The sequence below is a fragment of the Laccaria bicolor genome, genomic scaffold (assembly GCF_000143565.1).
Source record: "Laccaria bicolor S238N-H82 LACBIscaffold_36 genomic scaffold, whole genome shotgun sequence".
Taxonomy (NCBI): Eukaryota; Fungi; Basidiomycota; class Agaricomycetes; order Agaricales; family Hydnangiaceae; genus Laccaria; species Laccaria bicolor.
In genome coordinates, this window is record NW_001889907.1 from 28,982 (window position 1) to 43,731 (window position 14,750).

At 49.0% G+C, this 14,750-nt stretch overlaps 2 protein-coding genes across 2 annotated transcripts; one reads left to right on the forward strand and one right to left on the reverse strand.

Moving 5' to 3' along the window:
• Nucleotides 1-8,328: 8,328 nt before the first annotated feature.
• LACBIDRAFT_307563 (uncharacterized protein) lies at nucleotides 8,329-10,055 on the forward strand (the record flags this gene model as incomplete). Its single annotated transcript, XM_001886135.1, has 4 exons — nucleotides 8,329-8,659; nucleotides 8,712-9,025; nucleotides 9,080-9,308; nucleotides 9,361-10,055. The coding sequence occupies 4 exons, from the start codon at nucleotides 8,329-8,331 to the stop codon at nucleotides 10,053-10,055; spliced, it is 1,569 nt and encodes a 522-aa protein (XP_001886170.1).
• Nucleotides 10,056-11,170: 1,115 nt separating this feature from the next.
• Nucleotides 11,171-12,089, reverse strand: LACBIDRAFT_307564 (uncharacterized protein; the record flags this gene model as incomplete). The annotated part of the gene is made up of 2 exons (XM_001886207.1): nucleotides 11,171-12,015; nucleotides 12,068-12,089. The coding sequence occupies 2 exons, from the start codon at nucleotides 12,087-12,089 to the stop codon at nucleotides 11,171-11,173; spliced, it is 867 nt and encodes a 288-aa protein (XP_001886242.1).
• Between the last annotated feature and the right edge of the window lie 2,661 nt (nucleotides 12,090-14,750).

Sequence of the window (14,750 nt, forward strand, 5' to 3'; positions counted from 1 at the left end):
GCTCCAGGAGACGTAATCTCTGCTCCAGGCTCCCTGACAACTCTCCGACCTTCGTTGAGGCGCCCTCCAACAAGGACTTGATACCCTCTAAAGCCGACTCCATACTCAAAACCTTCCCTTCTACGCCCGACAATTTCTCGTCCACTGCGGTGAATCTCCTGTCCGCATCCACAATCCCAACATCATCCAGCTTTTTCTTCAAGTTTCCCAATAGCCCTTCCAAACCGTCCAACCGAGTTTCCATCACTGCCTTTCCGCCGGCAACCGACTCCTTCAACGCCCGACTGCCTTCCAGAAGTGACAACAACGCCTCTAGCGACTGGACTTCCGCAAAAGTCGGTGCGTTTGTTTCCGCTTCCTCCTCTTGCTCGCGTCTCGGTCTCTTCCTCGTGGATTGTCCACTACCGCCCGCCTCTGCACCCTTCCGCGCAGCGCCCGTGCTCTTCCCAGTTTCTTTCTCCTTCTGTTTCTCGTTCTCTCGCGGAGCCTTCCGCGCCTTAACCACACTCTTCACATTTGTTTCTCTCTTCTCCGCCTCAGCTCCCAACGACGAACTCTGGACATCAATGTCCATCGCATCGGGATCAGCTGCCGCGCGTCTCTTGTGCATAGAGCCCGCGATACCCAGAGCTCTCTCCCAAGGATCGCTAGTGACTCGAGTAGCTGTGCCGCGTCGGTCTGCAGCGGGCACCGGAGTGTTAGTGGCCATCGGCACAGCTGCTGCGAGTGCGGATACCAAAGGCGTGAGAAGTTGCATGATTTGGCGATCTAAAGTGGGAAGGAGTGATTTGATGACGGAAGCCTTGGCCAGTGATGGTGGTTTTCCCCAAGCCGAAACAATATTCATCGACGTCACTAATATGGGACGTGAATAAAGAGTAAGGCCAGTAAGGTAACAATGGCGTACCGTTGATATGAGAGTCTAGGTTGTCGGGCGGGGCAAATGTGGTCAAAACGGTGGGAAACGGAGGAGTCGGAAGGACTACGATTGAATAGTGAGCGTGGGATGAAAATGCCAATTGTTCCACGTACCTGATGGCTGTGACAAGACTGGTGAAATTGGGGCACGTGATACTTCAACTGGAGGAGGATCTGTCATGAGCTAGAGGTTGGCGACGAATTGGACCATCTTTGAATAATACGTACTAAATTCCTTCTCCAAAGCAGATAAGGGGCTGAGGAAGGCTGCAGCCACAGTGGGTTCTGTAACTTGATCAGTCAGGGAGGGAGAAATTTCCACTTGATGGGTACCAGAGGGTATAGGTTGTTGAGGAGCGTCAAAGACTTTCTCTGCTACTGGTGCCTGATCAGGGGCAGTGGGAGTAGCATCTACAGTCCATTTAAGTAATGGTCCTCGGAAAACTCCGGAAAACATACCCGAAGAGTTATGTGACACAGGTAATTCCTTCAACAGTTCGACTTCAGGAAGAACGGGGGCCGGAGGTACGGTTATTACAGACGCTTCTAACCACAACGTTAATAGGAAAATCTCAGTCGCAAACATAGACCACATACCAGCAGTTCTTTTTTCAACGCGAGGACCAATCACAGATTCGAGCAATCGAGAAGCCTGGTCCATAAGCGAAGTCTCTTCATCCACAGAAGGCAAAGTCAGGGCTAGAGGAGCTTCGTCCATCGACCAATCCGTAGGCTTCTCATGAGATTCCTTCAGATCGTCTTCATCACTCATCTCCATATCCTCCGAGCCTGCATATGTATGAGCTGCTAAGGGGGCAGCCGAAGTGATGGACGCAGGCATTGTCGAAGCACCAGGAGACATCACCGAAGAAAATAGGTTCGAGGCCCATCCAGAGCCCGTGGATGCTTCCTCTACTTGGCTTTGAACGGGCGTGAACGACGTTGTGGCTGGCGAAGAGACAGCTGGCTCTTTGCTGAGTGGAAGAGCCGGCGCTTCACTGGAGGGAATAGGAGCAGCCGTGTGAGGCAAAACAACATCTGGCACCAAAGGAGCAGGCGTAACAGGTTTAGTGGACGAGATACCACCAGCCACCAATGTCGTAGACGGATTATCGCCAGTTGTCGTAGACAATTCAGCGCCAGTGGTTGTAGAAGACGAATCAACCCCAGTTGTCGTATACAATTCAGTTCCCGTAGTCGTAACAGACGAATCACCAGCAGTAGCCGTAAAAATCGAAGCAGCACTCGCCGTCGACCGCATGGGTAGTACAACAGACGGGTTCACAACAGGAGGAGCAGGAGCCGGTGTCCGCGCAGCAGGGGGAGTAGATGCCGTGGAGCTCACCGACGGACTTGGAGATCTGGCCATAATTGGCATAGGCATAGATTTTATGGGGGTTAAGGGTGGTGGGGCAATAACCGATTGTGCGCTGTCCCCCCAAATTGGTGTCGGTGGCTGGACTGATGTTATTGAAGGTGATAGAGTGCTGGGGTTGGTGGCCGAAGTGGTAGTGGCGTCCAAAAGAGAAGGAGCGGTTAGAGATAGATCGGAAGGGGTAGAAACAACGGGAGCAGGATTAACGGTCGTTGTCGCAGAAGGGGTGATATCAAGGATACTCGAAGAAGGAACTGGCTCGGGAAAAGCAGGCATTGTAGGTGCAGCAGCCAACTTCGCTGTCAGGACCGATGATGATCCATTTACCTTTGGTGTCACACCAAGCGCACCTACAGGCATACCAGTGATCGAACCCCCATCGACATTCCCAGATTGTGCCTGATCGGTCGCCTTGTGCGAAGTCATGGTCGCAAGCATTCTATGCAACAAAGCCGTGAAAGGCTGGACATCCGAGCCTGACGAAGTTGCACCTGCAGTCGCAGTCGCAGTGGAAGTAGCCGGGTCCAAGGTCCTCTCACTCGCATTCGACGGCGTTTCTGCCCCAGCGGCAGGTATCCCAGCACTAGCAGACATGCCTACCGACGAACCCACGCCAGGCCCCAACATATTAGCAGCCATCATAGTCGGCCCAAGACCCAAAAAAGAAGATGAGCTCCTAGGCAAAGACGAAGAAGAAAACCCATTCCCAGAGGAAGATCCTCCCGTCCCCAATGATGATGATGAAGACGAAGACGAGCTCCCCATTCCCATTTCCAAAGACGTAGACGAACCCCCTACTCCTCCTCCCACTCCCAAAGATGAAGCCGGCCCTCCCATGCCCACCCCAAACACCGAAGTCCCACTTTCACTCACAAACGCCGTCCCCTTCCCCAATGAATGTTCGCCATACGGCAGCGTTCCCGTCCGATTTGGAGTCGCACGAGATCGTAAGGGTTGGTTCGTCGTAGTGGCTGCGGCTGTGGTGGTAGTATACATAGTGTTCGAATCAAAGGTGCCCAAGGCCGTAACAGACGTGGTAGTTGGCTGAATCAACATAGTAGTTGGAGGGGGAACAGATGCAGTTGGGGGGTTCAGCAAAGATGGAGCAGTACCCCCTGCCTTGATAAGAGTCGTCAAAGCCGAAGGAGCCGATGAAGATATCGCAGGAGAAGACGAGGGAACCGTGGGATCAGTGATTTCAGGGACAGATTCGACCCTAGGTTTCTTGGCTTGATGCTCAGCAGCATTATCATCCGAGGGCGGAGTAGGTTCGCGGGTTCGTTTGAGGCTGGTACTGGGTGGTATCGCAGTAGGAGGTGGAATGGGGGAGGTCGACTCAGGTTGCTTGGCGGGGACGATGGAAGGTATGCTCTGGAAACTGGATGCTGGAGTGATACTTGGAGTGGTACGAGTAGTAGACGTCGATCCGTTTACCCCACCCTCAACGGAAACAGAGCTGGAACCACCATTTGAAGTCGGACGAACATCTTGCATCGCATCGTCCGAGTCTCCAGGCTCCAAAGGATGGGGTAAGGGAACAAGGCCACGAGGGGTCATAACCCAATAATCATCCAGATCGTAGTCGTCGCCGTCGCCGTCATCCTCTTCGCCATCGTCCTCCAAATCACCGTCGTCCTCGTCCTCGCCATCCTGCTCTTCTTCCTTCTTCTTCGCCTCCTCCTCCACTCTCGATCCCTCAGCCTCCATAATCGCAGGTGGGGATTCTGGGTCGACAGTAGTGCGAGACAAATCAATAACCGAATCCGCATCCACTGCTGAGCCATTAGCACCACGCGCCCGCTCATCACCATTGACAGCACCAAAATCTTCATCAGCAGCACCGTTGACACCCAACCCGCCTTGTTCCTCCAACAGCTCAATCTTCACGTCTATAGGCATATGCGATGTCGACCTCTTTTTCGATTTTACTTTTTTCGTACTTCGTTTAGGAGGCGCGGTAGGTTGTCCTTCGTTGGTGGGGGTTGGACTGACGTCAGCTGGTGCGTTCAACTCCCTCGCCCGCTCCCACTCCTCGTTACCCCAAGTCCAAGCCCCGTCGACTTTTTTGAGGCCCATGGTGAACTGTTCAGCTGTGTTTCCATGCTGGATTTCGTCCATAGTCAAGAGAAAGCCCTTGTGGCCTTTGAGTGCCCAACGGACCCAATCTACGGGAGCATCATCAGCAAGAGTAAGACGATTCACAAACTGCAAAAACATACCATACTTGAGAACATCGATCTCATACTCCTCCTCCGCAAACTCATGCCAAAACTTCCTAACGCTCCACTCCCTGCTAACCATCCATTTTCTATAAAACCTCGTAAGCGCACGATCAAACATGGGACATCTCCACGATTTATCCATCGTCCCACTCTCCTGCTTCATCTTGAGCGCATCGCGGAGAAAATGCTGACACAACCTCGAGAGATGTACGATGTCGAACTTGTACTCGTCCCACTCCGCGAGGGGGTTCGCGGATGTCAAGACGAGCCGAAGAGACTCCCATTGAAATTTTGCGACGAACAAGAGGGGGACGCGGTATTTCTTTGGAAGGGACACCACACGTTGTTCAGTTGATCCCTCGGAAGGGGGGAGAGTAAGGTCAAATAATTGTTGAATCTTGTTATTATCTCGCGGTGGCACCGAAAAGACGTTTTGGCGCAGATACGTGATCATCGTGTCCTGCGGCCAATCCTGACGACGCACATAATCAAGCTCCGCGGGGTGTTTCCACGGCTTGGCGGTCCCCCCTTCCCCCTCTGACGAGCCGGGATTGTTGGTGGTAGGAGAAGAGGAGGTTTTGTTGTCGCCACTGTTATCGCTGCGGCTCGAAAGGGACGACGTATCAGAACCGGACGACTCTGGTGTAAAATGAGTTTTTGTTCTTGATTGTTTCGTCGGTGAAGTGAGGAGATGTGCCGTTCCACCGACGACGGCGACCTTCGGGACCCGAGATGAGCGACGGGTGTTGTTGGGGTTCCCGGATGATGTTTCACTCGACGACGGCATCCTTGGCGAGGTAGATGTTGGAAGCGACCCGGGGCTGTTGACCAATACGAGAGGCGACGATGAGGAGAACCTTGTGCACGACGCTGAGGACGACGAGGACGAGGTATTGATTGGTTGGTCGTAGTAAGGGAGCAAGATGAAAATGACAAGTACATGTTGAAATTGAACAGCCAAGCCAAACAAATAACTCCAGCACCATAATGACTCCTACGAGTTCCATTGCGCACATACGCCCCTTGTCCTCTTCCCAAAGTATATAGAAGGCCCGGTAATGCTTTATAGTAAGGGGGACCCACAAAAACGACAAATCGCGCTCGATCAGGCTTGATCGGCAGTAATCAGATTACAGCGCGCCTCCGTCTTTTGTCGTAGCGGTGGTCTTCGACACTACTGTTAATCCGCTCAACGCTCAGACCAGCACACGGAGACAACACCAACCAGCTCAGAGCATTGCCCGAAAATTCTGACGTGGCAACCATACTTCATACATCAGGTCAGCTGATCACAAAATCTCTCACCACGATTACCACATCCTTCCAGCACTATCTCGAAAGATTCCAGCAGTAAGTACTTACACACCTCGAACCGCATTTCCGATAACTAATCAACCTCATGCATCAAGGTTTGGCGTGATGTCAGCGCTTTTCGTCGCCTGCAAGTCATAAAGTTCAAATCTTATCTCTGACGGACCAAAATTAGCCAAGAATGGCGACATCTTCTCGTGCTCTGGTCACCTTTTGGCCTCGAAGGGAGCTGGAAGAAGGCTGAGACGATCTGACGAGATTCTTTTTCTCTCGGAGCCGAATGTGAAAATCGGCCAATCAAAACCTAGCACGCATCGAATGCAAACCTTGACGCAACGTCAACGCTCGCGTTCTATGTAACTCCTTATCTCAACCACCAGAAGTCTAACTTATTAACCATAGGCACGGGCTCCCAAAGTAAAGTCCCTCGGAACTGACCAACTAACCATTCCAAAGCTGTACGACCCACAACCAATCAACCCTCCGAAACGCCCCCACTTTCCGAACCTCCGTCCCAAAACAAACACCATTACACCTGTGAAGCCCACAATCAACCGCCCATCGCACGCAGTCCCCCCTTCCCAAAATACTCCCTTCTTTGGCTCCCGTCCGCACCGCAGCCATGAAACTCGTGATCAAAACACGCGGCCACCCCCTTCCATAAAAACGCTCCCATTCCCCGGGTCCCCGTCTCAGTCCCAAAACCATGACCTCAGGTCTACCACCACTCTGATTCGTTATGTGCTCACTGCACAGCGCTAAATCTAAACCTAAGACTACAGAGCCTCTGGGCGTCAAAATGTCAAGACCAACCCGCCTTTTCAACATTTGGCATGCACTTCAGGACTTGTGTATATTAATCACATTACACCCACCCGGACTCCGACTCCGCCGGAATCACGCATATAATCTCATCTCTATTCTTATTATTTGATATCTGACTGCTGCTCAGCACTAATAGCTCTCAAAGTTCGTGGACCGCATTACGACTGGCAAGAGCTCCGAGAGGTCGGCGCTTCATACTTCGCCTTTTCACTAGGTAACTCTCAACTAAATTTGTAGAGTTGGCTAAGTTTAACCACCTCATGTCCATAAGGAACCGAAGCCTGGCACGTTCGCGCGTCACAGATCTTTCGGCCCGAATTTTTATAAGAAAATAGGCAGATAACAAACGAACTTCATCGATCAGTATCACCAACGGTTCTAAATTTGCGGCCATTCAGTTCATACATCTGAACAACCTTTATAACACCCATGGTTCTAACTTCTGCGGCATCTGTTATCCAAACAACCTTCCGAATTCCTGGATCCTATCAAACGCTACACACCCTTTGCTTCCAGATACTTAGGCTGTTGGGCTCTAAAAAATGCGTACACCAATACTCCTGCCGTACTTGATCAGCCTTCTACGGTAGATCTCATCAACGCAACGAAACACCCCTCACTCCCGTACTGTACAACCTAATTCACAGAGTCCGGCGCCATTAAGACCTGACAACCTGCAGGGCGCCCATTGGAACCACCGATGATACAGAATAAGAAGAGCTCTGGGCTTTGATTAATCCGTTCTGTTGAACACTGGTGTGGACAGCTGCTACCTGGGCGAGTCCGAGTCCCCCACACATATTCAACTTGAAATCAAGAGGATAATTTTGCGCACTACAAATTGGAGTCAACAAGGTCCTAGATCTCGTGCTCTAGGGAATAAATGCCGGCGGCGGAACTTGTGCAAGCGTTGGTCGGATTACTAGAATAACCGGGCTTCCAGAAGTATTGATATACGAATCGGAGTTGCGAGATGGTCATTGCTCTTCGAAGCGCGAAGGTGATCGCTCTCTGTGATTATTCTGAAGCCCTCCTTTGAAAAGTTTATAGGAGGTCAATATAAGTACCCCGCCTTGAACTCGGGAACCTGAAATTGATCGATTGCACGGCGACTTTTACCTGTGTTTTTGTTTTTTTTAATTAAAGGTATATCCACGGAAGGGCGCTTCCATGTCCGTTTCAGTATGACTGATCTCCTCAATTTACACAACACTCAAATCGCCAAGCCGTGGCTGATAAAGGCGCAATAAAGGGAGGATGTATGATCTTTTGTGCCCTTTTTGCAAGGATTTAGGGGGGGGACTGTCGATAGATAGTACCGATACTGAAAGAATTTCTTGTTCTTTTTCCTCTTTCCGAGTCGTTCGAAGAATCACTCATCTATAGTTTCCGTTGGTGAGATTTACTGGAAGATTAAGTTTGTAGTCCTTGACGTAAAAAGGGTCACTCAAACCCTTACTAGATTTCCTTAGGTATGCGAAACGGAACGCGTGGCACTGGAGAACTTCAACCTGGCCTTGTGGCTTGTGAGTGGCAACAATTTGAATTTGCCTCATTGCACGGTCACGTGGTCTGGATGACTCGAACTTTTCCCAACGCCATTGTCCCATCGCCCACGTTGTGGCAATTTCATTGTATAAATATCGCCGCTCTACATTTTCTCTACCTATTCCACCCATGACGGACACTACTCCCGTAGCTCTCTTTATGGAGCGGAATCTCATACATGTGTTTCGACTCCTCTACCAACAATCTCTCGGGGACCTACACGAAAAGCATCATTGCTCTCTGAAATACCCTTGCAAGATCTCCTCGGAGGCACTTAGGCCATTCTACGCGCTGCGGATGGTTTGCAAATCCTGGGATAAGATCTACGGCGGCTTCTCCAACGAAGACGCGCCTTTCTTTCACGGAAAAGTAGATAAGGGCTGGGATGTCGACAGCCACGTTCGCCGGGGTATTCTCCTAAAACGATATCGCGTTTACGAGACCGTTCAAGCAGATGATGGCGAGTACCTTCTTCAAAGTTTGTCTTCCAACTCTTATGTATAGGATTATAGGCCACTATATGGGCGTATACCTTGCCCATGACTTTGGCCACGACGGTGGATGCCCAACCTCCCGATCAGTCATCGTCAAGGCGTGGTCTTCGTCCAGCGATTCAGAATGCCGAACGGAAACTCGGGCTTACTCCATCCTTAAAAAGGCGGGCATACGCGGAACGCCCGGGGTCCTGAAAAGCGAATATTGCCACCAGTGTTCTGTTGTAGCCATAGTTATGGAGCATCTAGGGCCCACTCTAGGAACAGTACGACAGTGGCTCCCAGGGCGGAAATTTACGGAGGAGATGGTTCTGGCTGTTGCAATCGAGATGGTGAGTATCTGACACTCGTCGGCGACCCCTCAATTCAAATATCGGACCTTCCAGCTTGACAGATATTCTTCCATTCATGCCGTAGGCATCGTACACAACGGCGTGAAGCCCCAAAATATCTGCATTGCACCATCCCTCGACGAGTCGAACGGGTCTACTATCTACATCATTGATTTTGGCTTCTCGAGCTTTTTCGATGTCAACGAGCCCCGCCTATCCACAACATGTGGTTCAGGGACCGGCAACCGCCTCTTTGTGAGCGCCTTGTCTCATATCGGAGTTAGTACGTTGAATCCCCTTCCCGTTTCTTTCACATTTTGATATTGTCTCGTTAGCGCAATCTCAGCGCTGTGATCTTGAATCTCTAGCGTACCTCCTGGCGTACCTTTATCATGGCTCTTTGCCGTGGACGTCCAGTGATAGTCAGCGTGCAAAAATGTCCACTCCCGCTGCAACCATTTTTCGTGACATGGATGCCGCCTTTCTACATTTTTGGAAGGACATTCGTTCCCTCGCTTTTGGCGAGAAGCCAAATTATTCGGCAATGAAGACGCGCTTTGAAGATGTATGGAGAAGACGCGCCTACGAGAATCAGCCTGGAAAGCTCAATTGGATTGAATTGCTTGAGAAATTGAAAACTGATCAACGAAGAGTGGCTACAACAACTTCGTCTACGAGTCGACTCGTTCCGATTTTTGATCCGTCAAAATCTATCGTCGCGGCCTTCGACGAAATCCATGGATGGAATCGTCTTGATATTATTCTGCAAATTCCACACAAATCTAGTGAACCCGCACCCTCGCCGCTGGGGTTCGTTGTTTTCTTCCTCGTGTATCTCTTCTTCTGGCAAACCCTCTCATTCCATTGTCTATGGTTCGTCGTGTGCAACTGGTATTTCCAACCTTCTTGGATCGCGCAGGAGCTCAATGGGTGCGCTGACCTTGTTCTGAATTACTGGACAAGGCGAATTGAGCGAATGAAGAGCACGGCATCCGGAGTAGAGCCACACAATTTTCTCAGAACTACGTAATACTTGAAATCTGTATTTGGTTGGCAACGGTACACAGCCCCGTCTTTGATCATGGCCATGTCCCTGAGCGCTTAAAGTCATCTCTCTCCTTTTACCTTCAACCAATATTCCTATGCACGCATTCAGGTCGAGACAGACGGATGGCAAAGGGTAAGTCCTAAGTTTTCGCATTTCCATCTGCTCGTCTTGAAGCCCTTCATTCAATCAGGGCGGCCCCCCCGCCGTACCAAAATGTTTCTCCAATGTGGAGGAACGATTCCCCTCAGCCTCAACGCACTGCTAGGAGGAACACCGAACCCGATAGCTCAAACGCCAATTTCAAAATGATTGCATTTTTCATTTTCCTTGTAATCGTTCTTGGATTCCTCAGCATGTTTGAACCGACAGGAAGTGGGAAGGCGGTACTGAAGCTCAGTGAGGAGGATAAAGCGCACAAGATTTTGAAGGATACTGTTGAGCGTGAGCGTATCGCGTGGAAGGAAGAGCGGAAAAAATTGCAACAGCGCGTTAAAGACGACAAGAAGAGGGACAAGGTGAGAAAGGCGATGGAAAGGGAAAGGTTACAGTGGGAGAAAGAGAGCAAGAAACGCGAAAAGTTGAGATCAAAGTACCAGAAGGAACTTAGAAAGGGGGAGGAGAAATGGAAACAAGAGCAGGACAAAACGAAGCAGTGGCTCGAGAAACAGAAGAAGGAGAAGGCCGAAACCGTATCTAGTGATTCTAAAACTTAATGCATTCCCCTCGATCCCGCTTTCATCCGTCAGACATGTGTCCTTGACGAACATCGTTCAATGGCTATCGGTCCTTGGGGCGTCGTCAGGACGTGAGAAGTGGTTAGCCTTCAGATCTTCAGATTCACAAGCAATCTAGATCAACGGTTAGGTAGAAAAGGGACCCTCGCGAGGTGTTGAGATTGTAATACCTAAATACGCCATAACATGAAGCGTAGATAACCGGAATACGAACTACAGAACGATGCGAATGTTATTTGATGAACGAGATCCACTTGAAATTCCAAGACAAATTGACTCTTCCTTGATGATGTAGATATGAACAATGGCCGAATACCTATGTAGATTATCAACTTCTATTCCTGGCACACCCAGCAGGTTGCACTATTCTCTTGCGCTGTAAGGAGGGGGAGGGGGAGACCTACCCCGGAGATGGCGGGGAGGAAGGCCATTAGGGCGGGCGTTAATTGTATCAGGTGAGCTTTGCCCATATTGGACGACATTGAACTGGGGACTATGAGTGAAATTTCCTCCCGTAAACACGGCATCTTTGATTCCCGAAAATACGTTTGATTCTAAAACAATATGAGTTTTGTTTTCGTGGTTCCCACCTCGCTCTGGATTGACCACGGTTCCAGAATTTACAATTCGGGTAACATTAACATTCCCGAACGAATCTATATTCTTGATTGTACGACCACCGTTGGACGTATAAGTGACATTCACGGAGCCACCACAGTTGGTAAAAGTTCCTCCAGAAAGCGTGATATTACTCGCTCCTGAGAACATACTGATCTTTCGGGTAACTTTGGGTCGAACTGGAGGGTGGGGGCGGCATAAATATTGCGATTCTGGGGTATGAATGTTCGGGGACGCTGAGGGATGGACGTGTGGTGGTCCTGGGGAATAAATATTGGAATTTGCGAGGTTGTTGAGGTGGGAGGTGCGATTCAAACGATCTTGTATGTCCTCTGCGTCTTCTGAGGAGCAAATGGTCATCGCCTCAATCTCGTTAGGCGTGCTCGGCTCTTCTATCGACATGTGTGGGGTGCCGGGGTTGACATCGGTACACGTAACACCGCAATTGACGTTGCTCACGCAGGAGCTCGTGTTTCGCTCACGATCAACATTGCTAGCCCAGCGACGTATTGCGTCGCTTCTTATAGGGTGCATCCGATATACGACGTTGCCAGCGTCAACCTCGTTTTCGGGGGACTGAATGTGAAGAGCTGCACTTTTGGTGAGCGAATCTAAAGGCATAAATCAAAATAAACGGCGCACCTTGGTGGCTACCTGATGTCATGGTAGAGTGAAAAGGCGCTGCTTCACTGTTAGAACTTTGGAACCCATTGGTTTATATACCAAAATTATGCTGTGAGGCCACCATGTGAAGCACATCACCTGAACTGTATCAATAAGAAACGACAAAGTTTTGAGAGTACCCCATTTTCTACCCCCTTTTGTGCTTTAAAGAATTATTTCCATTAATTAGTCGTCACTAGACTCACTATGTGTCAGTCTGCTCTGACTTCGTCGATTCTGGGTCGCTATGCGGCTACAGCAGCAGTGCGCACGTATATCAGATCTCAAAAGCTGAGCTCTTTCTGCAAAATAAGGTTAAGACCATGGGGCAGAAATGTCGCGATCGACTTACTACAGCATCAACCCAGTGTCGGGGAATCGCATATCGTTGCGCTGAAAATTCGATTACAGTGCGAGATTGCACCCTAAAAGAAATTTGACTGATGTCCACGCTGCAGGGCCTCTGACATCCAAGGTCAATACAAATACAAACAGATTCGGAGTCTAAACTCACACAAAGCAGTAAAGGCTGGTGACAGGTCTGTAAGCTGTGCAAAAGAAGTTCCGAAAGGTGTTGACCAGGTATGGGGGTCCCGCATCAGGATTGTAAGTCTAAGGTGGTCTAGGGTGGTCTACTGTTAAGTAGGTCTCGTCGGAATGTGCTTTTTAGCCGGCGGGTTTCCACGAAAGGAGAGGGATGAATGTTGCAAAGTTGATGTCCGCTTCCCGCGTGCGTTGGTGCACTGCCACTGCCGTCACAATCACTGGCATATCACTCAAAATTTCAGATCTCAATGGTCGTCCACTACTTAGCACAAGTATTTCGAATTCTTCAGCGTTTCGGCAGTGCTATGGTTGACTATTATTTTTCGAGAATGGTCGAGAGAATAGGCACCTGAGGGACGACACCCCCATTTAGCTGTGCCTCGCATAGTGCTCAATGGGAATTTCTTACTCGAAAAATGAGGTACAGGCTTCTACATCTTAGGCTGTTCCTCACATCGTCGGTCTGTGCAGTTGGACTTACTGTGACGGTTCGAGATACAGTGGCGCTCAAATGAAACGCAACTGATAAAATTTGAGATTTCTCAACAACTGATGTTGCGATTTGACTATCAAAGTGTAGTCCCAAAGTACTCTCTGGGGTGGTTTTTATGAGGTGGTTTACAGGATATAAAGTGTGCATGGTTCTCCCTTGAGGGGTTTATCTTTGAATCTGTCAATTTTGAACTTTCTCAATAATTTTTTTCATGGAATTTGAAGTAGGCCATCTGAAAGAACCTTTTTTCTGAGTAGAATAGCATTTTGTTTGATCAAAAAATGTGGCCATATTCATGAGTTATAGGCTGTCAAAAGTGGCCATTTTGTATATTTTATGGCATTTTTATTAAAAATAGCCGTTTTCAGCCCCATGTTGCTCATGAACAAAGGGTTGTTTTTTGATCAAACAAAATGCTATTCTACTCCGAAAAAAAGGCTCTTTCAGATGGCCTACTTCAAATTCCATGAAAAAAATTATCGAGAAAGTTCAAAATTGACAGATTCAAAGATAAACCCCTCAAGGGAGAACCATGCACACTTTATATCCTGTAAACCACCTCATAAAAACCACCCCAGAGAGTACTTTGGGACTACACTTTGATAGTCAAATCGCAACATCAGTTGTTGAGAAATCTCAAATTTTATCAGTTGCGTTTCATTTGAGCGCCACTGTAAGTGGACTCGGAGGCTCTTATTTTATCACCCGTTATGCTCAATCTCCACACCTATCTTTCCAATAGTGTGACGATATTTGATAAACCCATTGCGTGTGTTCTGGATCATCGCTTCGCTCTTGTTGTTTTTTGGTTGTTTTTCTGGCCATCATTCTTGTTGTTTACGACAAGGGGCCTCCAATGGAGGAATCCGAAAGATCAATCCCTCCCGAGAGGTCGTGAGAATGTGCCTGCGTCCAACCTGCGTCACACCCGAAATGGGCGGCGCCGAACGTGTGATCATCGCATCTCTCTCCCTCTGAGTCCCTCATAGTCACAATCCTACTTGCATCCTCGTAAGTAGTACGTATTTTACGAGCTTCTTGTTCTCTTCTCACTTGGCTCGACTATTTAAACGTTGCTGCTATTTCTCGCTTTGCCGAATAAACTTTGTTTGTTGAGCGACAGAAAGTCAACCAATTGGATAATTGCCGACAATGAAGTAATTCAAGATCAAGAGAGTTTTATGAAGCAGTGTCTTTCACGGTGGTTGACCATGGTGTTCATTTTTTGACATTGTTAGATGCATGTACGATTTGAGATAATGCAAGATATTGTAATACAAGCTATTTATTTATCTACTAACCTAGTGAAAGATTCAAATTGTTCTTCGCGAGGTCAATTGTGGTATATAAGGTGTGAGATGCGACGAAGGGAAACACAAACCAGAGGATGATAAAATATGGTGGATGAGTCGCATCGGCTTTCGTTTGGGTGTGACTCAGGCACGTTCTCACGACCTCTCGGGAGGGGTTGATCTTTCGGATTCCTCCATTGGAGGCCCCTTGGTTTACGATCATCGTAGCGAGTGTGGGAAATTACCCAAACCCTTTCCTTGGACAGATGCTAAGTATTTACAGTAGTTAGGAGCAACACGACGCAATATTGACAAGTTGGACTTATTCTGT